At 30.9% G+C, this 26,686-nt stretch overlaps 1 protein-coding gene across 1 annotated transcript in view; it reads left to right on the top strand.

Annotated features, from left to right (window-relative positions):
- The window catches only part of LOC115883591 (neurotrimin-like), a 310,522-nt gene that overhangs the window by 233,717 nt on the left and 50,119 nt on the right, over window positions 1-26,686 (top strand). The window contains exons 5-6 of the mRNA XM_030901948.1: window positions 12,042-12,170; window positions 14,222-14,359. Of these exons, the coding sequence (XP_030757808.1) occupies window positions 12,042-12,170; window positions 14,222-14,359 (267 nt within the window). The remainder of the gene's footprint in view (window positions 1-12,041; window positions 12,171-14,221; window positions 14,360-26,686) is intronic.

Raw genomic sequence — 26,686 nt, 5'->3', positions numbered from 1 at the left:
ATAATATGTACAATAATTGCAAGTAGTTTTTATTGAACTATTTGATATATATATTGCATTGTTTTTATATTTCTTGTAATATATATTTTTTTACTTTACAGGATAAACAAAGAATAATAAAAAATACAGTTACTCACTAAAAGCGCTTAAGGTTTGTAATAGATGTAGTTAGCATATCAAACACCAAACCAAAAATTATATTTTATTATACTGGTATTCCTCACATTTGAAAGAAAAGTCATTTCATAAATAAGCAGAAGGACATTGTATAGTACACTCTATATTAATAATCACTTACTAGGTATAAAATTTAGTACTGATTCCAAACCTATAGTTGTGGTCGTGACATATTCTGATGTGTTTCTAGCAATTTAAAATAAGTTAATATTTAAACAATCATTTCTGGCTTTCCTGACAGGAGTGTGAACACAAATTTAATAAAGGTATAATGTGGATAATGTTCTGATTATTATAGTTTGAATGGATGTTTTTGTATGTTCTTATTTTTAATAAAGTATATTTAATGAGTTTTTGAGTATTTCTTTTTCCACCAGAGGATTGTGTTCTAATTTTTATATATAAATTTATTTTAAAAAATATATTAATTGCAGGTAATCAAAGACATATTTTTGTTAACTTTGCAAACATTTAAGGCATGCAATAATTTTAAAAAATTTTGACGTGAGATTACTTTATAATTCTTGGAAGTCTTGGATGATAAAGATTTGAATTATTATGGGTCTGTTTTGTTTAAGAAGTTAACAAATAATCTCAAAAACTCAACTATGAAAATATAATGGTAGCAAATTTTTAAAACCATGCATAGCTATAATGTTCTATATTAATTGACATACTGAATGTAAACTAGGTATAGTTGCTGCAATCGATAATATAATTTGTTGCTTTTTCATATCACACAACATTTTCATCATAACAAAAAACCGTCAATACCGCTACTCATATTATGGGCACCTATGACTGAAATCTCATAATGATGTTTAAAAATACATAGGTATACATACTATGAGTAGTGGTTGTGACGGGTTTTTACTAGGTATGATGAAAAGGAGCTGCAAACTAAATTATCGTCGAACTATATTTTAATTTATTTTTATCTACAGTAACTATTACTTATTTTTTGTACGGCGAATTTAAATTTATGGACCGTCCATAAATTTACACCGTAAGTTCGAATATTGGTTAAACCTAGAAATACCCAGGTAATAGCCCGAAATATGCAAAAGAAGGAGTGAGTTTAGGTCATATTAGAATTAGGTTTTAATTGGTTTTGCATTAATAAAAATATAGGTCTAATCTAAACTTAACCTAAAGTGACCTTTTTGCATATTTCGGGCTCCTACGTGGGTAACCCTACGTTCAACCAATATTCGGGCTTTTACGGTAACATAATACTCATTCTGATTGGCTTAATCTGGCTCCATAATGAAACTGTGGGTTCGAGGTGCTATTGCAAATTAATGCCATTAATTCTATGTATATATCTGCATACATACCTCACATTTCTATAGTATCGTGACCGTGATCGTGACTATTCATGAATCAGTACACGTTCATCTCCATCATTAATATTTTTCTTACTAAATTCTTCCGAGCCAATCACGATAAAAATCAAAAATCAAAATTATTTAACGTTGCGAACGGTTCACTTGTTCACTATACGTATCTGGAATATATTTCCGAAAATAAATCTTTTCTAATATTTTTTTTCAAATCAAATTTATTTTTTTTTGTTTAGTAAACCAATAGATAACCTTTTACAAAATTACCATCCAAAAAGATATTTAGAATTTAACGACAAACGATCAGTCTTCTATCGTGAGTTAATAAGGAAAACTACGCCACAGATAACAAGATAATCCTTCAGCACTTAAAAAGCTTCGCGTGTCCGACACTGCGTGAGCTGTCCAGTTAGCCGGACATGAAAAATTCATCAAGCTCGTTGGCTCTATTCATCAATTACCTGACTGGAAGAGGGAAATTATAGATGGTTGGTTTTTCGGGCGCTGAAAAATTGAAATTAACACCGATAAGGGATGAATTTATTTCGGGGCATTTATATTTTTAACGTTCAGGTTTCTAGGTATATCCAGATCTATAGTTATACACAGACCTACCGTATGATCGAATAAAAACGGCGTCAGCGATGACTAAGAAATGAAAATCGCTGTCATTTTATATGTAAATTTATATGGGAAATGTCATCGATGTTCATTTCATAGCCATCGCTGACGCCGTTTTTATTCAATCATATGGTATTTATATACAGGGTTGTTCACCGCATACGACACAGAGTATTGTAGCTAAACGGTTAAATTTTTACAAATTGTAAGTTTTAGGTTCGTTTAAGGACTTGAGTTTCGTTTTGTTGGTTTGGATGTCTTGGGTTCGTTTAAGGACTAAAGACTAAGGACTTGAGATTCGTTTCGTTTCGTTTCGTTTCGTTTCGTTTCGTTTCGTTTCGTTTCGTTTCGTTTCGTTTCGTTTCGTTTCGTTTCGTTTCGTTTCGTTTCGTTTCGTTTCGTTTCGTTTCGTTTCGTTTCGTTTCGTTTCGTTTCGTTTCGTTTCGTTTCGTTTCGTTTCGTTTCGTAGACAATTTATTGTCGTTTAAAGCCAGTAATTATATAATATAAATTTTTGGACACTCTGAATAAGAATGTAAGTACTTGAAGAATGTAGTACTTGAAGCTAAGAAATTCGAGAAACGCCAGAACAGCTCATCACTGAGAATTAACCTCTGTAAAACCGTCTTAGATTCTGGCTTTTCTCAAAGCCCTGAGACTATATGATGAGATATAACTCAAGAAAGAGGGGACACAATAGATCCCTAAGGTCGCGGTGATTCACCCTCCACTCATACATTCTACATATTCCTACGGCTTAGAAAAATAACTTTCATATTTTATTAAAAAAATAATTACAGAAATCTTAAGCCTTTTATAAATTCAATAAAGAGTATATATTTGTATTTCCCGATGTACTTAGGCTATTTTTAATAACGTTATCTTATTGCAACCGTTTGAACTGTTTTTGGCAGTTTTTACGCCGTCAAAGGGGGTCTTTGAGAAAGTGGTCGTGCCTTTTAGGGCCCTCTAGCCAGTATTTTCCGACTAAATATTTAACTTTACTCGGCTTAATAGCGCCAACTGCAACGCGATGACAGCCACAGCGATAGATAAAGGGTTAATTTCTGTTGCTTCTGTTGAATTCTATAAATAAAAGGAAAATAGAAATACGGAACAGAAAATAGACTAGTCTTTTATGGGAAATTGGTGTTTTTCTTTGAAAAACGGTTATTACTTCAAAAGGAAATTGATTAAAGCTAAACTAAAGCAACAAACAAACAAAATAAAATTTATAGTAAAAAAGAAATAGAAATAGAGTTACTTCCCACTTTTTAACCCACACTGAACAACAAAGAAAAAATGTAATATACAAAATACCATGTGAATGTGATAAACTTTATATTGGTGAAACATCTACATCCTTAAATGTTCGAATTAAAGAACATAAAGATTATTTAAGAAAGGGCGATTTTCGCAAATATTGAGATCAATATTAAGATTTGTCAGCATGCATGTAACACAGGGCATAAAGTAGATTTTAACAATGCAAAAATTATTATGAGAGAAGCGATAGCCTCTAAACGGTTTTTTTAATACATTCTAGTATAAAAAATGTATTGCTCGGGCATCTGTAGACGTTAGTAATATATGGCTATCGCTTCTTTGATTTTAGTGAACATACACCCAAAACACTTTTACTTTTATACTGGACACGCGTTTCGCTAACCATGTTAGCATCACCAGCAGATGATTATAAAATAAAGTACAATCTACAAGTTGAGCATTTATATACTCGCTCAGTGGGCACCGAGTGGGCGTGGCAAGATCTAGCCAACTGAGTCTGAGCCCACTGAGCATAACAGTTAAATTTCCGCCACTAGAGTGGGAACAAAGAACTTGAAGGAATTGGACCGTTGTCTCTATTCATACTATCTTTACATTTATTTATTCTGATGCTTTCATATGCATCTAATTGCCTGTAATTTGAGACTTGTTTAATTAATTTTAAATTATTAAGATCTATACAATGTTCTCCATCAACAATATGTTCGGCAACGCAAGATTTATCCGGTCTAACAAATCTTATCTGAACTAAATGTTCTTTAAATATAGTTAATATTGATCTTCTAGTTTGCCCAATATATTTGTGATTACAATCTTTACAAGAAATTTTATAAATACCCGACCTTTCCAGTGGAGGTGTTTTATCCTTTGGATTACCTAATAATTGTTGTAATTTATTATTAACACTATACACAAGTTTATAATTGACATTCTTAAAAATTCCTTTTAGACCACGGGATAACTCTCTATCAAACGGTATTGAAAAATATTTTGACGTATCTTTCTCCACTTGAAAAGTCGAATTTTTATAAATCTTTAAGCTATACCTACGTTTTCTAATTATTTATCAACTGGTGAAGGAGAATATCCATTACACTCAGCTACATTCCTAATGTAATCTCTTTCTATTTCATATCTTTCGCTGGAAAGTGGAAAACTAAGTAATCTATGAACTAAGAAATTTAAACTAGCCATTTTATGTTCAACACTATGATATGATTCATTAGGAATATATCTGCGTGTAGTGGTATTTTTCCTATAGATATCAAATTCCAGGCAATTATTATTATTTCTAATAACTAATACATCTAGAAATGGTAATCTGTCGCTGTTCTCAATTTCATGCGTACATTTAATGGAAAGGAAACGATTATTTAACTTAGAAATAAAATTATCTATGGTGTCTGAATGTGTGTCAAAAACAGCAAAAATATCATCCACATTAAATTTAATTATTGTTTTATTTTTCTATAATTTTTCTACAACAAAATAAACTGCTTGTTATTACTGTCTCTGTAGCAGTAAAATATTGATACAAAAAGTATTAGTAATTAGTTTTTTATGATTAATGCAATTAAAAGTTACTGGGAAAATTGAACTTCTCTGAAACTCGGATAAAGATTATTTTAAAACTAGTTTGCACTGTTGGAGTTTTAAAATTATTGTTGGAGCAATAATTATTCAGCTAGAAACAGAGATAGCTCTATACAGGCTGTCCCATTTTCGTGTGTTTTACAACATTTCTCGCTTATGTATAGAGGTACAAAGATGTGGTTTACACATTAGCTACTTTTTTATGAAGCTAAAGATGGCTACACGCAGATTTGTCCTAGCAGTTTTAGTTTGTGGAATACAGGTCGAATTTTAAAATGTGAATGAATTTTTCGAATGTCTTCGCTTTAGATTTTGAATCTATCTTTTTTTTAAATATTATTTTTTAATAGAAGATGAATATTTGAAGAAATAAATCTGTGAAAATATTAATAATATAAATAAAAAGCTTTATTGTACAAAAAGACAAAATAGCTTCATCGACAAATCATTTAAAAAAATACAAAAACACAAAAAATATACATATAATAAAAAATATCATACAATACAAATCATACAATTCAAAAAAATTTACGTCATTAAAATGACAAATAGAACATACATACATTCATTGCCGAACCCAAAAAAAGTACCAATAAAAATTTTAGAATTTTAAAATTGTAAATGGTTTATTAGAGTTATTATAAAATATTAAATACTAGACTTAACTAGTGTGTGAGATGATCAAAATTTTAAAATTCACTATTGTTCAAGATTAAACGTCAACAAAAAAGTCGTTTACCGCATATCCAGCTCTCTCCAGTAAGTATGATTTCAGAGCTTTGCGAAATTTGGGAAAGAATGAAAGCGACTCGATATTCAAAGGCAGATTATTGTACATTTTTTTGGCATTGTACAGTATTGAGGCTTTAACTAGTTCTGAGCTCGGGGTTGGCAGATAAAGATCGTTCTCCGCATTCCTAAGTGGATAGTTGTGAGATGGCCTTTCGCGAATAGTAGATTAATAAGAATTAAAAGTAATTAAAGACCCTAACAAATCTGTGTGTATCATCTTTAGTTTCATAAAAATGTAGGACAGTGATGTAAAAATCGCATCCTCGTATCTCTACTCATATACTTTTTATAAACAAAAAACCCTATAAAACACTGCGATAATGGGACACCCTATACTTTCGTCGATCGATTTCTGAATTAAAGGTAATTAAAGGCAAATTTATTTAGAAAATAGAGATAAAGCAAATTCTAAAAATAGAAATATCTAATTAGGATAATTACAAACAGGTAGCAATCTATAGAATAACGTCTCCTCTCGTCCACGAAATAAACTATATGAATTATATAAAATATAATATAAAACTTAATGTAAAGACTGTGATCAAAAATATGTTGGACAAACTAGAAGAACAATATTAACTACTACTGCTCCCTAATGATGTCCAGTATAAATTTTGTTTCCATAGATTTTTTCGTGGTAGATAGAAATTATTGCACAGGATGTTTTAAAGATAAGGTAAAAAACAACCCTTTTATTAACTCTATATCAGTGGCGGTTTGTCAGGGTAGGCAAGGTAGGCGGCGCCTACCCCAAAAATTTTGGCAGAATTTAAGCGGTTTATTGCATTACATTATTTACTATTAATATTACAAGTACATAAAAATACTGTTAATATACGGAAGTGTGTTGTAATAATCAATATTATTTTAATATTTGTGGTCTTGTAAATGAAAATATTCACTAACCCTTGAGTACGCTGACTGTGCCGCTGCGTTAGAAAACAAAATAATTTTGACCGTTGAATTACTGCAAATGCCTTTGTTCGGCGATTTCTACATCGCCTACTATCAGAGTCGATGCACGACGTACCGCAGTCTTGTGTCTCTATCTAACTCACGACGTAAGTCGGTGTTGTATCGTATTAAGGCAGGGCTTAGGCGAAATCTCCGGTCGCCTTCGCATGAAGTCGTGGAGGCTCGGTAGGCTTATAAGTTAAGGGGATATTTCCGATATTTCATAAGGGGATATATCACATTTCATTAAAGGGATATTTCGTCATTGTACGTAGCATTTAAAACTTTTATCTGAAAATTCAAAAAACGTTTAAAGCAAATTAGAAACATTTTTCGGGCATGTTCGAGACTATTCAAAATTATATAACCGGTTGTATTTCAGAACGCACCACAGAAATAAAAGAATCCGAAATAAAAGAGCGCGTTATTTTATTTGGTACAAGAAAACGATACAACAGATATTACAGTCTTATAACAGTCAAATTTCCTCGCTACGACCTCTGTGTGCTAGCTCATAAAATATCGCAAATAGCTATTATTTTTGCATCATGTTTACTATAAATTTATTGTTAAATATTATTTTATTTAAATTTTACGATTATGCAACCCGATATACACAACTATAGCTCCACAATATTGTCACTGGACGCGCCCCGGAAGTAGGCTTTTTGTCGACCTCTCTATATCTTTGATCATCACTTGTCACTTGTCACTGTCAGATCAAATCAGATGTTTTTGGATTTATTTATCCTTTAGTATCATTCTACTTATTAGTTTTATTTATTTCGATGTCATTGGTAAATATAGTAATAGCAAACATTAGACCAGTGTTTACAAGATCAAATTCGATTATCAAAATATAAGTCATTTACGGCGTAGAAAGCCTTGTCTAGTAAATAAGATTTAAATGCTTTGCGAAATGAAGAAAACGATGTTATGGATTTGATTTCAAATGGCAGGTGATTGTGCATTTTTTTCGAGTTGTTTAATATTGAACTTTTAACTAACTCTGAGCGTGGGGTAGGTAGATAAAGATCTTGCTCCGCGTTCCTGAGTGGATAAGTGTGAGATGGCCTTTCTTGAGAAGCTGACGTATTAGGTAAACGGATTCAAATATAAATAAGGAAGGAAGAGTTAATATTTTTAATTTTTTAAAAACGTCCTGTCAATGAGTTCTGCTGATTAGTCCCAGTGAATATCGAAGATCTCTCTTCTGGAGCTTAAAAATGCTGTCAAATTGAGTCGCACAACACGCACCCCAGAATGGAAGGGCATCTGAGGTGCGACTCAAAAAGTGCATAATAAACAGTTCTAGCCACCCACAAGTTAAACTCCTTAGAAACAGATCTTAATGCAAAACAGACAGAGGTTAATTTTTTCGACAAAGCGTCGATATGCATGTCCCATTTTAGAGAATTGTCTACAACAAGCCCTAAGAATTTTTCAGATTTTACGACGTCAATGGTGTTCTTGTTAAGTACAAAAGGCTGCAGCGAGTTTTTATACGACAAAGCTTTAGTTTTAGAAATGTTGAGACTCAGGAGGTTCGAATCGCACCAAGATTTAATGGTGATTAAGTCATTTGATATAATCCTATAAACTGCCGTGACGTCCTTGTTGCTCCAAGTGAAGCTAGTGTCATCCGCAAAAAGACATATTTTATCACTGATGTTTATGTTAGCAATGTCGGTAATAAAAAAAAGAAACAAAATAAGGCCTAGGCCTGAGCCTTGTGGTAATCCACATTCTATTGGCTTGCTAGAAGACAACGTGGTATCCACCCTCACAAGTTGACTTCTGTTGCTCAGATACTACTTAAACCATTCGAGAGATGTTCCCCTGAACCCATAATAGTGCTGCAGTTTATTAATTAGGATCTTATGATTTACACAGTCGAACGCCTTAGAAAAATCACAGAAAATTGTTGCTGTAGAATGATGGTTATTTAGGCTGGAGTAAACTTTATTAAGGAGGGAAAACATAGCGTCATTTCTGGACTTGTTGCTTAGAAATCCAAATTGATGTTCAGTAAGTATTAAGATAAAACTTGGCTCTTTAGGTTGTTTGATATTTTCTACAAACTTATTAATTTTTTGGCTACTTAGAAACGAACATCCTCATAAAAGAAAATTAGCTACCGTGCTTAGCTAATAATAACTGAAAATTGCTGGAAAAAGAGTCTAAAAACACGAACGGGGGCCTTTTATTAGAACGCTGCACAAAGGCAAAACCGCGGCAAAGTTATTAAAAACGGGGGATGTAGAAGAGTGAGGTGGGAGATGGGGAGGTAAAGTTGGTGGGGGAAATGCAAAAATGGCGGCTGTAGTTATGAACAATAATGAGATTGGCGAATTATTCTCTTCTGTTTTGTATTACAAACGGATCTTTCAAATGCCACTTCAGAAAACAGGGTTGTTACCGTAGTAAATTTGGTAGAATATAGTCTACTAAAGTAGATCTCAAATGAATTTACTAAAAACTAAAGTAAAGTACAATGAATTTTTAGACAGAAAATACTTTCTAATAAATAACATATAGGACACAAGACGTACAAAAAAAATTGTAAAAAGAAGTAGACCTAGAAAAAATTTAACCAAATTTTTTACACCAAAACGTAAAAGTATTAACAGCATTAACAATTTTTCAAAACAATCATTTTTTTGTAAAAAATGCAGTTTTCTGAAAAGTTTTCACTCTTTTAAAACGATCCGGAAACATACTGAATATTTTTCTGAAATTTCAGCTATTCGTATATGATTGAGGAACTGTCATTGCAGTATTAAAGAATAATGTATAAGTACCGTATGATCGAAAAAAAAACGGCGTCCAGTTGGCTTGAAAATGAACATCGATGGCATTCCTCATATATAATTTTACATATTAAATGACAGCGATCTTCATTTCATAGCCATCGCTGACGCCGTCTTTTTTTCGATCATATGGTTTCTGTGCCAAATGGTTTTAGAAATATTTGTATTAAAATGAGCGAAATCAAATACTATTAAATGTTCGAATTAAAGAACATAAAGATTATTTAAGAAAGGGCGACATTCACAAATCTAAGATTTGTCAGGAATCATGGGACACAGGGCACAAAATAGATTTTAACAACGCCAAAATCATAATGAAAGAAGCGATAGCCTCTAAAAGAAAAGTAAAAGAGGCTTTTTTAATACAATCTAATAAAAATAAATGTATTGCTCATGCATCTGTAGATGTTAGTAATGTATGGCAATCGCTTCTTTGATTTTAAAGAACATTATTTTTTTTATTTTTGTTTATATTCTGATAGTAAAGTATTAAATATTTGTTTTTATTTAATTACCAGAATTATTTCTATTTTATACAGGATACACAAAGAATAATAGGAAATACAGTTACTACTCACTAAAAGCACTTAAGGTTTGTAATAAATGTAGTTAGAATATCAAACACTAAACCAAACCAAACATTATGTTTTATTTTACCGGTATTCCTCACATTTGAAAGAAAAGTCACATCATAAATAAGCAGGAGATAATAATTCTTTTTTATCCTATACTTGTTAGTTACTAGGTATCACTTACTAGGTATAAAATTTAGTACTGATTTCAAACCTATAGTTGTGGTTGTGACATATTCTGATGTGTTTCTAGCAATTTAAAATAAGTTAATATTTAAACAAACATTTCTGGCTTTTCTGACAGAAGTGTGAACACAAATTTAATAAAGGTATAATGTGGATAATGTTCTGATTATTACAGTTTGCATGGATGACTATTTTTGTATGTTGTTATTTTTAATAAAGTGTATTTAATGAGTTTTTGAATATTTCATTTTTTCCTCAGAGGATTGTGTTCTAATCTTTATATATAAATTTTCGAAAATTATATCTGCAAAATGTATTACCTTATAACTTTTTGCTAAAGACTTTGTATAGATGATACAGTTTAACAGTATATATAAAAGAACTATCTAAATAAGATTTTTAAAAATATATAGCTGTTTTTGCAGACATATCAATTCAATTTGTGATTAACTGTACTGAAATAAAAACATAAATTAAGAGAAATGGGGTGATCTATCAACTATAACATGAAACCCATCATCCTCAGTCTTCTATTAATTTCACTTATTAAACAATTATAATTATTCAATAATCTTGATAACTCTAGGAACTCTCGAATATCGTCAAAACATGAAAACAAAAATTCACTTCCTATAGCTGTTATGTCCGTTTATTCCGAGATATAAGAAACAGGGGAGTTAATATTCTCACTGAGAAAGTTTATAAAATACCTTTAAGTAAAATCTCTTCCGATCTTCAGTAAAATACCTTTATTCTTATTTAAATAATTTCAATAATCTATGTTTTTATTTCTAACAACAACCTAATAACCTAACTTTAACGTCAACTTGACAATCCTGAAAAATGTTGTTGGTAACCAAAGAGTAAATAAATTCTGAATACGCTAACGCCAACTGATTTTTCATTAAAAAAAATTACCAATTTTCGTAACTAGGTCAGCCATATTGAGAAACTTTTAAAAGAATTGTACTATACTACTGTGTCAACACATCCTTGGATCTGAATGAAAAAAAAAAGAATTGTGGAATATAAAATTCAGAGTGGGTAGGCAATTCTCATTATATTTCAATTAAGGTGAGGACCTCTCTTCATTTTCTCTGCCGCTTGAGACAGCCAGAGAGAAAGCAGAAGAGTGAAATGACAATAAATCTACTTTTTGTTCATTTTGTTTTGTTTGGAAGACCGTCAAGCACATGCTGAAAAGTTTTAGTAAGGCAGCGTTTACATGTGATGCAAATTCATACCAAACTTTATACGTACGAATCAGTTCTTAGGAATTCATACGTCAGTGTAGTTATATTATTGGATATGCCTATTTTTATAATTTGCAACAATGAAAGTAGAACTGGTAGATCCTTTTAAATCAATTATTCTTTAGAGATTGGACATGAAACAGTTCTGCTGTTGGATAAAATTTTGTATTACACTCGCGTGTTATAACATATGTCACTTGAGAAAATTCATTTCCCAGCGTGACTTATATGTAAGATAACACACTAGTACCAGAAATAACTATTATTTTCAAACTTGAATAACTCGGTTATTCTGGTCTTATTTTAAAAACGGTAAAGAGAAAATATGATTCTTTTAGCGAGATCTACCAGCCCTGAAATTATTTTCGACTCACCCTCTATACTTTTTTGGTTTTTAATGAATTTGTAAAAAGCAAAATCTTAATGGTATAATTTTATAAAATTTCTTTTCAGTGCCCACTTTTGAGGGTCCAGTTCTAAACATCAGCAAAGTGAACCGTCTCCATATGGGTCCGTATCTGTGTATAGCTTCAAATGGTGTTCCACCATCCGTCAGCAAAAGAATAATGCTTATTATACATTGTAAGTATTAAAATTATGTTTAATGTAATAAATTTAATAAACATGCTTGTTTGTATTTTGCTCTACCTTGGTCTAATCATATAATTACTCTTTTGTTGTCATATATTATTTAAATAAAAAAATTTAAAAACAAGAAAGATGAAGAGGCATGCGTATACAGAGTATCAAAAAATACTGCATCTAAATTTGGTGGATTGTAGGTACCGACAAGAATAAAACAAAAACTTCTTATGAACTAAAACTTCTATGTCCTAAAATGCTTTCCAAGAAAGTTACAGCCCTCGAAACCGTAAATAAAAATATAAATTTTGTTTATCGTCAGCTTTCGAAAAATTTCTTAAAATCAAATGACATTAAACTGATTTAAATAAAAAAAAAGACCTAAGTTGTTTGTGAGCTTGCAGTTCTAGTGTATATTTTATAATTACCCTTATTTTCCCCTTTACATAATAAAATTTTAACACGAAAAACATTTGAAAACTCCATCAAAATAAAAAAGTACCTATACAGGGTGTTACAAATTCAAGGTGCGAGCATTGGTATCTCGGAAACCGTAATAGATACGAAGATAGTTAAATTATGGCAAAGTTGCGCCTTGGGCTGTTCACCAAGATACCATCAAAAAGTTTTAAAAGTTTCGAGGATTGCTGAGTTTTTTGGAAAAAGCAGATTTTTTTGAAAATAAATTTTATTTTTTCCTGTCGTTACTTTTTAGAAAATCCAAAAACTAATTACACATTCTCATAGCCACTTTATTAGGGCTATCTAATAGTATTTTTAGATTTTCAAATTAGCTGATTACTTTTTTTTTTTAATTTTGGGTCCCTTAACAAGAACAAAACTATTTAATTATTAATTGAAAGAAGATTTCAAATCCGACTCTGGTTTTTTTAAATTATTTAATCTGATTATATTCATCGCAACAATATTGATCAGCGCTAATTATCATTCAATAAGGAAAATCGAGCCAATTGAAAGATTCAAATAAGTAATATCCAGGTCAGCGATGTAAAGATATTATTTTTAACTTTTTTTCTTTATGAATTTGAATATTAACTGTAGTTATTATAAATAAATCAACTTCTACACAAACTAGTTTCTAATGCTCTACATGTTCGAAAGGGTTACCACCCTAATGAACAAATTTATTTTTCGTTCAATCTTATTTATAACTTTTTGAACATATCTTCTTTTTATACTTCCGAATGCATTTTGTATTCTTTATTGTAAATGTTTGAAATGTATTGATTTCACTTTTTACAAATGACATCAAGACCCCCTCCCCTCTGCTCCTTGGCGACAGGTCCAGAACCTCGCTGGTCATTATACTGCTCTACCATTTCCAATATTTATATTACTTATTTTATATTATTTTATTGCATTTGATTTTCACCACGTCATTGTTAAGTTTGAAAGCTTATAACAGATTATAATTAAAAAAAAAATAGAGCCGGACTTGAAATTAGTTTAAAAAATTGTGTTCAAATGTCCGAAACAAAAAAAATATTAAGTGTAGCATATCATTGTACTCAGGAGACCGAGTACTTTCAAAACTTGAAATAAAAAATGCTGTATCTCACAAATTATCAGGTAATTTGAAAATCTAAAAATACTATCAGATAGCCCTAATAAAGTGGGTATGAGATTGAGCAATTAATTTTTTGATTTTCTAAAAAATAACGACAGAAAAAAATAAAATTGATTTTCAAAAAAATCAGTTTTTTAAAAAAAAACTCATCAATCCTTGATATTTTTAAAACTTTTTTGATGGCATCTTGGTGAACATGCCAAGGAGCAACTTTGTCCCAATTTAACCATCTTCGTATCTATTACGGTTTCCGAGATAACAATGCTCGTACCTCGAATTTGTAGCACCCTGTATAGCTGAACAAAAAATATATTTGATACATGCTGTATATAAAAAATACTCGCTCTCATTTTTCTCTCTACCTAATGTAATTTTAACGAGAAAATCCTTTAAAAACTCCATTAAAATCGACAAAAAAACTGCAGAGCTAAACAAAAATAATATTATTTTTCCCTTCCCGCAGTTCCGCCAATGATCTGGATCCAGAACCAGCTGGTAGGCGCCATGGAAGGCCAGCAAATCACTCTGGAGTGCCACTCGGAGGCCTATCCTAAATCTATTAATTACTGGACGAAAAACGACGGACACATTATTTCCCAAGGTATTTATATATAATAAAACTTTCCTTCTTCCAGGTTTTATATGATTAATGATGTCGGTGATGGATATTCTCGGCTCCGGAGCAGAAAGAATAGTAGAGGTTTTTGCGCTATGTTTGTTTAACTTTTTCGCTCACTTTTTATCGTTATAGCTGAAAAGTTAGTCGTGTGTACCCAGTGGCAGTTTATCAATAAATGCATATAAGCGATACCAAATCAACTTCTAATTACGTCATCGAAAGTGCGATTATTAAATTTATTGTTACCAACTATAGACATATTCTGTAACTGGCTGACTAACTGGAATTTTGATTTCCCTCTGGCGATTCAGGTGGTAGCTCTCATTTATTTATTTATTTCCTAGTATGTTGATTCGTTGGACACTTTGGTTTTTTATTAAGAGTTTTTGGTGTAAGTGTATTGTGTTGTGATACTTCATGCCTAAATTTTTTTACTACCAGATCTTGCAGTCGAAAATTGTTCTTTTTAGAACCGCTTTTACCCAAGTAGCATAGGAAGGAGAAAAAAACATTAACCACGGAAAATTAACCACTATTTGGTTGAATTTTACTTATACTTAACTTAATAAATTTCTTGTAGGGAATAAAGTGCGAGAAATCTAAAAATGAGGTCGTAAACTAGTTAATATTAACCTAAAATTATGCTTTTGAAACGTAGCAACGTCGGAGTTAGCTAGCATTGTTAAAATCTAGTTACTGATAACCTATTGAGGGCATTAAGACTACAGGGACTTAAAGTAGGTCAAATGTTACTTTATTATAACCTCAAATTTGTCTCGGGGGTCGAAGGCATTGTTTGGTTTTCAAGTTAGGTTAAAATTTAGTTGTTAATAACTTTCAATAGTTCAAATTAGGTTGAAAATTTAATTTATTTCGACCTCATAAATCGCTATTATACTTCAAAGGTAAAAGTAACTTAGTTTTTTGACTTGGAAGAAAGTCAGACATACGGCAGGTTAAAAATTACCTTTTTTAATTTTTTCGGGGTGATTTCCGTTTAAAAATGTTTTCGAGGGATTATTACGTCATAGCACATTACCTTGTTCCCACTGGTTGGGAACGAAAGATTGTTCAATGCGTTTCTTTTTTATTACCGCCACAATCGTAAACGTGTCTATTATGTGCAATAAAAACAAAAAGTCCTCTGTAATAACACTCACAATCCCAAAAACTTTAAAAAATAATAAGCAAAGAAAACTAATTTACTTTTCTGGTTAGTTAGTGTTCTAGTTTAGGCCAGTTCGGTAATTGCATCGGCCAGCAAAAGGATAAAAATTTGACATATCACGTGACTCTCAATAAAGATTCTCATTTTAAGACAAATTATTAAATTATTACTGTGATATATATATATATATATAATATGGAATATGGATATATATATATATATATATATCGGATTGCTCGAAGATGTAATTACCGAACTTAGCATAAAATATCATTGTCAACTGTCACTGTCACTCAAAGAAAATAAAAGTTTTCTGTTTTACTGGCGATAATTCAAATTCAAATTCAAATTTCTTTATTAGACCCCATTAAGTTTTACAAAATAATATTAGTATTAATAAATGTGTGTCTAAAGGGATCGCACCGCGATTAAAAAACCGATACAATGGCACAAAGTGCCAGAGTGGTGCCACCCCAAATACAAAATGGAAGTAAATTAAATTACAAAAATAAACAGAATTAAAAAAATTAAAATTATATAAAAAAAGTGAAAATATAATTTTATCAGGGATGAGCGGAGATAAGCAGAGAGGCATAAAGACACAGTGTAAAAACCGGAACAGCAACCAATGACCGGCATATCAGAAGAACAAGATCTCACAAATCAGTCGAAGAAATTATAATATTTACGAATTTAGTAAATGATTTTTAATTTGTTTTTTATAATCTGTAACGGATTGAAATTTAAAATTATTAGAAATATTATTCCACAAATGTGGCGCTATGAAACTGAAAGATTTTTGGAAGTTAGCTGTTCGGTGTTGAGGAATTTTAAAATAATGCACTTGTCTAGTCGAATGATCATGGTCAACGTAGTGAAACAATGAGAACAAATAGGGAGGCTGCTCTGTAGTTAAAATTCAATAATGAATGTCATTAAATGAAATTGTCGTCTGTTAGTCATGGATAAAATAGATACATTTTTAAGATGTGGCGTTATATGATCTCTAAAAGGAATGTTAAAAGAAAACCGTAGACACGAATTTTGAAGTATTTGGATTTTTCTAGAGAATCTAGCGTTTGTGGATGTACCATAAACAACATCGCCATAATCAAATAAAGATAAAATAAGTGTGTCACATAATTGATACTTAGTCTTTGATGGTATATATTTCTTAAGAGACGAAAAATTCTTCAACCGTATATAAGCAGCCTTTAATTTAGTAGTTATATGTGCCTGAAATGAAAGCTTCGAATCAAAATAAACTCCAAGATTTTTAGTCTCTGTAACAATGGGTATCGCAACATTATCTATATGGATATTCATGTTACCAGCCGTATTTGTAATTTTGTTTATATCACTACCAAATACTATAACACAAGATTTACCGGCATTTAATTTCAAATTATGATCTAGAGCATATTTATTAATTTTATTAAGATCGTCGTTAAAATTTAACTGAAATTGTGCCAAATTATTAGTATCTATTCTGCAATAAATTTGAGAATCATCCGCATATTGCTGCAATTTAGAAAACTGTAATTCCTTATCCATATCAGCTACATATAACGAAAATAAAAGTGGCCCCAGAATAGATCCTTGAGGAACCCCAGAAATCATAGGAATATAACTAGATTTTTGTTTTAAACTTCCCCGTTTCATGACAACACAATGTGATCTATCTTTTAAAAGGTTTTTTATCAATTCTAAAGAGCCGTCTGAAAATCCAAAATACTGTAATTTTGCTAGGAGCAATGAATGGTCTAGAGTATCAAATGCTTTACTAAAGTCTAGTAAGCTAAGACACGTCATATTTTTATTTTCTTGATTTGTTCTAGTATCATTAACCAGCTTTAGTAAACAAGTGGTAGTGCTGTAGTTCTTACGAAAACCAGATTGGCATTCAGGTATTAGTTTATTTGAATCTACAAATGAAACAATTTGATTATGTAGATGTTTTTCTATAATTTTAGAAATTTCTGGCAAAATACTCACGGGTCTTAGATCGTTGTTATTTAAAGGTTTCGAAATTTTACAGAGAGGTATTATAATAGCTTTTTTCCATATTTCGGGATAATATAGCCCATTTTTTAACTTGCACCTTGCAGGAAAAATACCTTAAGCAAGAAATCTTGACCTTTGAGGTTATTAAATTAAAGAAATCTTAACATCATACAAAGAAAGCGGACTTTAAGGTTTTAAAATTATGAAAAACCTAACTTCATAGACGAATAGTTAAAAACACCATTAGCGGCCATTTTCTTATCCAATTTGTTTTCAAAAAATATTTTAAAATCTAAAGGAGGATGTTTTGTGAATAGTATCTAAATCATCATTTTGGTATCAGGTAACGGTGTATTTAATCAAATTCTTGACTTAAAATTGAGTCGTTTATTAATAAATGATTGGGCAACTTTACTGGCCTTTTAATTTATTTATTACCGAAAGACTACTTTCGATTTTTCTCCCCTGTTCCGTCCATTGTTAATTAATTAGGAGGAAAAATTGGATTATCGGTCCATTATATGGCGCAACAAAAACGCCAAAGCGGTGTTTACAAACTCAGGCGGCCGACGGGCTTTTCAATGAAAATAGATTATTTTCTCGCAAAAAATACCGGCCAAAAAGTCAAAGTCAGCCAGATCCTCCATTATTATTAATGTTTTTTTTTTTCGTTTGATGGATTTTGATTTTCAATTTCCTTCATTCACGGCATGAGTTAGGATTGGCATCTATTAAAACTATTAAAAACGAAATAATAAAATCAATATTTTCTACACATAATTTAAGTTTAATTTTGAACTTGCAATTCGCACGAGCAATGTGATTAGTCTGCAGAACGAGTCAAAAAAGATTTTGACAAGCGACATCAAAATAAAACACTAATTCACAACAACACTTTACTTTTACACTGGACGCGCATTTTGCTAAATAAGTTAGCAGTTGGCATCATCAGCAGGAATTCCACAAAATTTGCAGACTATTGAGGAAGAAAATGTACAGAAATAAATCGAAAATAATATTTATATAAAAACAGCATTATTATACAGGGTGGTCCAAATTGTATTCCGGAAACTTCGGCAGCATATTCTGCAGATAAAAATAACTAAAAAAGTTCGTATATATGTATGTCCTAAAATGCTTATAGTTTCGGAAATACAGAGTGTGGAAGTTTCATTTTCATTTCGATTTTTTCCAAATAATTTATGAAGTAAAGTTAATATTTGGATGAAAATTGATGCTTGGGAGTTTTTTGATATGAGAAATTTGATTGTGATGTCAATATGACTCCTACTTGTAGAGGGCACCACCTACATGTTTTTTAAGTGGTTTAAGGAGTAATAACTTTTTGTCCGCACCTGTATAAAACTACCGAGTACAATTACATACATTTACGACATTTTTTACGTAGAAAAGGTCTCTTGTTAAAATTCGTTACAAGTAATGGTTCTCGAGATATTTTAAATCGAAATTATCAATACCTGTCATTATTGACATAAATTAAACATGTTGACTAAATATATAGTTATTAGACTGAAATGATAAATTTGAAATGTTTTTGTGCCAAAACTTCAACAGAAACTGTCTTATCATTTTTTCGCAGAAAAATTATGATTAATTTAAAAAAATATTTCCCAAATTTATTATTTCAGTCAAATAACTATTCAACATGTTTATTTTTTTGTCAATAATGACATGTATTGACTATTTCCATTCTAAGTATCTTGAGAACGATTACTCTTAGCGAGAGATAAGAACACATGTAGGTGGCGCCCTTTACAAATAGGAGTCATAATGACATTAAAATCAAATTTCTCATGTCAAAAAACTTCTAGACACCAATTTTCATCCAAATATTGACGTTACTTCAGAAATTATTTGGAAAAAATCGAAATAAAAATGAAACTTCTACACCCTGTATCTCCGAAAGTAAGCATTTTAGGACATATATTTATACAAACTTTTTTTACTTATTTTTATCTTCAGGATGTGCTGCCGAAGTTTCCGGAATACAGTTCGGACCACCCTGTGTATCACTTTTTCAAATATGTCCTTCCATTCCTTCAATTCAACAGCTGTTAGTAAGAAGTTTGACTTATACACAGACAAATATGCGCACATAGTGCACACACAATTTTTTTCTGTTGAATTGCTCTCAAATAAACACTAAAACTAACACAAATAATACGAATATAATGCTCTATTATACCCTTTCAAACGTCGGCGTCGCGTCGTTCCTTTTCCAGTCAATAAACTAATTTTGCCTTCGTTTGAAAAATGCCTCCAATGCACCTAGTTTTGTGTAAACAACGCCACACGTCGCCGCGAGCCTTTTACGCTTTCGCAGCTTGCAACGCGCCTTTTGTGGCCGAACAATCGCGAACAGGCTCTGAAAGATTGATAATTTTAGAGAAAAGTTTAAAAGGAAAACACGCTGGAAAGTTGGAAGATAAATGATCTTGGGTTAATGCAAGTCGAAACTGTTCAAAACTGAATATATGGTTCGTACATATACACATGAAAATTTACTTGCATGATGTATAAAATGGTTGTAAATTGTATTACATTAAAACCTTATGAACGCGCAATAATTTAGTAATAGATATTTACGATACAAGTGAGTTAACAGCATCATTAAGATACGTGTGTAAAAGTTGCACAACGAGTGCGTAGTACGAGTTGTGTACCCTCACAAGTATCTTAATGGAGTTAAACTTGCGTCTATTGTAAAATATTTTTACTACGTCTAACTATAAAAACACTGTGTGAATTTTAAAAATTATTGTACTTAACTATATAGGTACCTATCCTAAAAATCAATTACCTTAATACCTTTGTTCTAATAACACCATGCATGGCAATGTCAATATGACAGTAAATAATCTTAATGTCACTAGTTTAAGAAATGAGCGATTCGGAAAGTATTCCCTCTGCCATTGAAGAAGAGGCATTCAGAGCCATTTCTGGATTGCTTCCAGCAAGATCGAAACAGAAGTATGAATATGCATACTCAAAGTATGAAAAATGGTGCACCGAAAAAAAAGTACACAACTATGGAAATGAAAAGGTACTCATAACATATTTTTCCAATTTAGTGCCAAATAAATGTTTTACAAAATATTTTTTTCTCTTTGGTAGTCATCTAAACAAGGAGTGCGGTAATGAAAATACGTGAGTTAAGAGCTTCTTAACTCACTGACGTAGGTAAAATAAAATTATTACAAAATTACTTTTTTGAAAATTAAAATTGAAGAGCTATAATAATTAACGTTTCGGGAAGTATGTATATCTATTCCCATGATCAAAAGCAAAAAAACAAAAAGAACGAAGAGAAAACACTATTTAAAATATCCAAATAATAGTTTTTTTCAGTAAAAAAACATATTGAGTATTTTCTTTTATTTAAATCATCTAAAACAACTATTTAAGAGCATTTTAGTTTTTAGGAAATACGTCTATTATAAACCGTTTCTCTTGTATTCTTGATGTAACTTGTATTGTTGATGTAACTTCAACAAGACAATCTTTAGAATTGTATTCAATAAATAAAATCAAAAATGAATAGTTATTATTTGGTTGGGTTAGGCTAGGACTGTAAACTTTATTTTTATATGTAAAATATTCTTGTTTTTATAAAAAAAAAACTCATAATTCGGTCAACTATGATATGCATTTTGTTAATTTAAGTATAAATACCACACAAACTTAGTAAATCAGCTCAATATCAATAACCAAACAAGTATACGAACAGAATCTGACTTAACAAGAGAACTCAAAGTCGTATCTGGTATCAGACAGGGAGATAGCCTTAGCCTTAACATTTTAATTTTGTAGATTTTTTTGCAGTGGTGGGCAGAAAAGCAGAATATTCTTTTCAAGAAGTTAACCCGATACAAAGGTATAGACATTATTTATCAAACAGTTGGTTAAAAATTTATATTACCTACAAGAGAAAATTGTATTATAACATAATATAATATTTTTATTTACATGAACGCATATTATAATGAAAGGCCGTATAATAAAATAGAACTCGTGTTTTAGCTCGGGATTTTGATATTATAGAGATATAAAATTTTTGAAGCCTATACAATTTCACGGCTCATAAAAGTGAGTTATTTTATATTACACTTGTTGTGAACATTAAATAAATGGAATATTCAGTAAATTTTAAATACAAAAAAATTGGCTCACTTCTATAACTTTTTTATTTTTTTAGATAAAAAAATCGACATTTCGTGTTAGTATATGACATAAATTAGGATTAATTGGCGTATTCGATTGTTTTCGATCACTTCCTGTTACTCCTGAAATTACCACAATTTTTTTTTTATTTTTAATTGGATCCTCCGTATTTTTTTTTTTAATTTATTCGATAGAGAGAAAATGATACTCTTAATAAAATGATATATTATACCGTGCTGGCAACTGTTACTTTTGGGTCGGCATTTACATGTGTGGAAGTTAATCGTATAGGGATCTTTTAAGTCGGAGTGAGAGAAATGCGACCGACCGACGCGACGCGCAACAGTGTGCTGTTGCGGCGTTGCCGATACGCCTTTCCCTATCAAGTAAAGTAAAATCATGATCATCAAGTAAAATAATTTTTCAAAAGTTAACTAGATAAAATCATTAGACATGTTTCTGAGCATCTGAAATGGAATTATAAGGATATCGTTAAGGTGTCATTTTCTTTATAACGAGAAAACGTCAGTAATCGCGATAATTTAAAAAATCAACTTTTTAACACATAACAGGCCATAACTCAAGAACCACTTTAGATATTGAAACTTTTTTTTTATTTTCAAGATCGGATATTTTACAATATGTTTACATAAGAAAAATTCGATAAGGTTGTTTTTTCTATTCAAAAATTGTAAACAATCCATCCATTTACTTTTAGAGCATAGCAATTCTCAGCAATCGTGTAATTTTTTTATTGATAAAGATTTTCACATACTGTCTAAAAAGAAAATACAGCAGAAATATTAACAAAATTCTTGAAAAAACTACAATCTATTATTTCCAATAGATTTCGAGATATCGGTTTTTGGAATTCAGAGTTCTAATAGCGCGACCACTATCAAACACCCACTCAATTCCACTTATTTTTACCAAAAATGCAAGTGTTTCTAGCTTGCACTTAAAAAAAAATTCAAGCTATAGGGAAAATTACAACGACTCGTTTATAAATAAACAAATCAAGTATCACGAGACGTAATTAAATCGTGAAGCTGAACGCATGACGTACACCTTTCCCTAGAATTTTAAGTACTGACAGAGGTATATTGGGTCGACCGGTCAACTGCGACAAATCTGCTATATCCCCTTCCACTTCTCTTAGCGATGTGCACAGTTTCTCGGTTTATTTCATACGTTTGGCAACGTGTTTACTGTCCTCTCTTTGTTCAGTACATTATAAATGCATTGTACTCTTCTTACATACGGAAATCTCGACCCAAGACTAACCTTTGCCAGCCCTTAGTATGTCAACTTTTGACATTTTTGCTCAAAAAATCATCAATCTAGAGTGCCATGGCTGTTTTAAACACTAATTTTAAATTACCTAATGAGCCTTGGAAATATAGATTTGATTGTCTAGTGTTTTTCGTGTCTTGTTCTGGCCCGTTAAAAGATGCCCAAATCGTATTTTTAATAATTTCTAATTTTTTTTTATATCAGACGAGAGTGGCTCATTAGTATATTTGAAAAAAAAACATTTTTTACGAATAATTTTGTACCACACACTTGGTATTTCGAGTCATATTGTCGTTATGAACCGCATGTTACAATTTCAAATAAACCATATTTGTGAAAATATATTTTTTATGACTTACCGTTATTAAACTATCTAATTGAACTGGAATTAGTTTATTATACATCGTTCAGTAAAAATAATATTAAAATGATTTTTTTGCCATGCTAATAACAAAACAACTGTCAAAGTCATATTTTGAAAATTTAATGCCATCGTTTGGCATTTTATATGGGGGCTACAAAAGTTTTTAATAATTTTCCGAAAAATATTAAAAAACTATACTTTGGATATTTCGCATATTAAGCAAGAATTCTATCAAAGAAAATAAAAAATAATATACCATGGGTGTTATTTAAAACTCGAAAGTTGCGGTCATTTCCGGTGAGGCAAGAAGTGTCAAGTATCAATATGTCAATCAATCCTGATTTGTGTCATATACTAACGTATCAAATCTTTTTTATCTAAAAAAATTAAAAATGTTATTATAGGGGTGAGCAAATTTTGAGAAACCGGTATACTAGATTTTTTTGTTGCAGAGGGTAAAAACGGGAACCCTATTACTAAAACTTCGCTATCCGTCCGTCTGTCACAAAGGTCTATCTTATGAACCGTTATAGCTAGACGACAGTTGAAATTTTTACAGATAATGTATCTATGTTGCCGCTATAAGAACAAATACTAAAAACAGAATTAAATAAATGTTTACAAATAAAAAAGTACTTTCACTAAACATTATCTTTTAAGTAAGAATTTTATAGAATCTTTCAAGTCTACGCTGCTATGACGTTGGAGCCGTAGTAAGGCAGGGTTGAATCCTAGTCAAGGCGATTTTTTTTAATTTTTACATATTTATTTTTACTTTTTACGTATTTATTATTGATTAATATAATTTTTAGTAATGTGTTTCTTCATTTGTTTTTAAATTACTTATACGCGCATTCAAAGTTTCAGCTAAATCGGAAAAAAAGTTTATAATAATAATATAGTGTCTAAAGTTGTATAGATAATGGATGGTACGGAACCCTTCGTGCGCGAGTCCGACTCGCACTTGACCAATTTTTTTAAAGAAAATCACCCGGCCTTTGGCCGTACTCTACTGTCTATTTACAAACTTGTGGGAATATCGACTCATTATTTACTCATGGACTAGTAGTGGAGTGCCTTAAGCCCTTATGAGATACAAACCTCGGAATTCATTTACTGTGAACGAATTTTTATAAAACTTTTTGCATTGTATTGTTAATAAGATATATTACAAAGTTTACCTATTTAAATTTGCTTTCACTTTAGTATTTAAATAAACACACAGCAAAATAAAAACACTAAATCACCACAATACACCAAAACACTTTTACTTTTACACTGGACGCGCGTTTGGTTTGGTTTGGTTTGGCATCATCAGCAGATGATTATAAACTAAAGTACAATCTACAAGTTGAGCGTTTATATACTCGCTCAGTGGGCACCGAGTGGGCGTGGCAAAATCTAGCCAACCGAGTCAGAGCCAACTGAGCGTAACAGTTAGATTTCCGCCACTAGAGTAGTAGGAACAAAGAACTTGAAGGAATTGGACCGTTGACCTGTTCATACTATCTTTACATTTATTAATTCTGATGCTTTCATATGCATCTAATTGCCTGTAATTTGAGACTTGTTTAATTAATTTTAAATTATTAAGATCTATACAATGTTCTTTATGAACAATATGTTCGGCAACGCAAGATTTATCCGGTTTACCATATCTTATCTGAGCTAAATGTTCTTTAAATCTAGTTAATATTGATTTTCTAGTTTGCCCAACATATTTCTGATTACAATCTTTACAAGAAATTTCATAAATACCCGACCTTTCCAGTGGAGGTGTTTTATCCTTTGGATTACCTAATAATTGTTGTAATTTATTATTAGCACTATACACAAGTTTATAATTTACATTCTTCAAAATTCCTTTTAGACCACGGGATAACTCTCTATCAAACGGCATCGAAAAATATTTAGACGTGTCTTTCTCCACTTGAAAAGTCGAATTTTCAGAAATCATTAACCTATACCTACGTTTTCTAATTAATTTATCAACTAGTGAAGGAGAATATCCATTACACTCAGCTACATTCCTAATGTAATCTCTTTCTATTTCATATCTTTCTTTGGAAAGTGGGAAACTAAGTTATCTATGAACTAGGAAATTTAAACTAGCCATTTTATGTTCAACACTATGATGTGATTCATTAGGAATGTATCTGCGTGTGGTCGTATTTTTCCTATAGATATCAAATTCCAGGCAATTATTAGTATTTCTAATAACTAATACAACTAGAAATGGTAATCTGTCGTTGTTCTCAATTTCATGCGTAAATTTAATGGAAGGAAAACGATTATTTAACTTAGAAATAAAATTATCTATGGTGGTCGTTCTTTGACATTGTAAACATTTATAAATGTTTATTTTAACAATAAGACTGACAATATTATTTATATAATGTTTTGTATTATCTTTTGTTTGTTTGTTTGTATACCTTGTTTTTTTCTACTTTGTTTGTTAGTTTACCTTTGTCTACAAATTGAAAAATTTTTTGACAATAAAGGCATTTATTTATTTATTTATTTATTTATTTATTTAATACCATAGAGTATGTTAAATGGTCTTTGAATTATGACCACGTCCATAAGGACGTCAATATAGACGTCCAGGAACCTTCGTATGAGAACTTCTAATCGAGACGATCGACTTATTGTAAGTTTATCGCTAAGAAACCGCCGTTTGCCAGCTTTTCAAATTGATAATGAATTAAATGAAGCAAATCTTATGTCAAGAAGGCCTGCTTTGGGACCCGAAATACTAGATGTGTTGACTAGGCCGAAAAGCAAAGGCATGGTCTTAATGTAAAAATTACGAAAAATGTTAGTGCCTTCTTTAAAACCGAATATTTCCAACAAAAATAAAGCTAATGAGATCAACCAAAAAACAAACCATCGAGAAAGGATGTGTATCTAGATTATAAAATAATTTTTAAATTTCTGCTGTTTTAACATATTTCACAGGGTGTTTCAAACTTTCATCAAAAATATCAACATTTTGTTTTCCCTTGTATAATTAACAGATGGGGAGTTTCATTTTCAATTTAGAAAAAGATACTAAGAAGTCAAATAATTTGGCAACACACTGCTTAGGGAATCGTCAAAATCGGCCCATTAAAATAAAATATATTAACCTCTTTAAAATACATCAAAGTCTTAAGGTGCCCATTTTTCGTGCCGGTGAATGTATTTCAAAAACTACCGTATGATCGAGAAAAAATGGAGTCCAGTTGGCTTGGAAATGACGATCGTTGACATTTCCCATATAATTTTACATATAAAATGACAGCGATCTTCATTTCAT

This window comes from Sitophilus oryzae, unplaced genomic scaffold, assembly GCF_002938485.1.
Source record: "Sitophilus oryzae breed Bouriz unplaced genomic scaffold, Soryzae_2.0 scaffold_1963_pilon_pilon, whole genome shotgun sequence".
NCBI lineage: Eukaryota > Metazoa > Arthropoda > Insecta > Coleoptera > Curculionidae > Sitophilus > Sitophilus oryzae.
The sequence above is the reverse complement of the archived record's forward strand: the minus strand, read 5'-3'. Positions and strand labels throughout refer to the sequence as shown.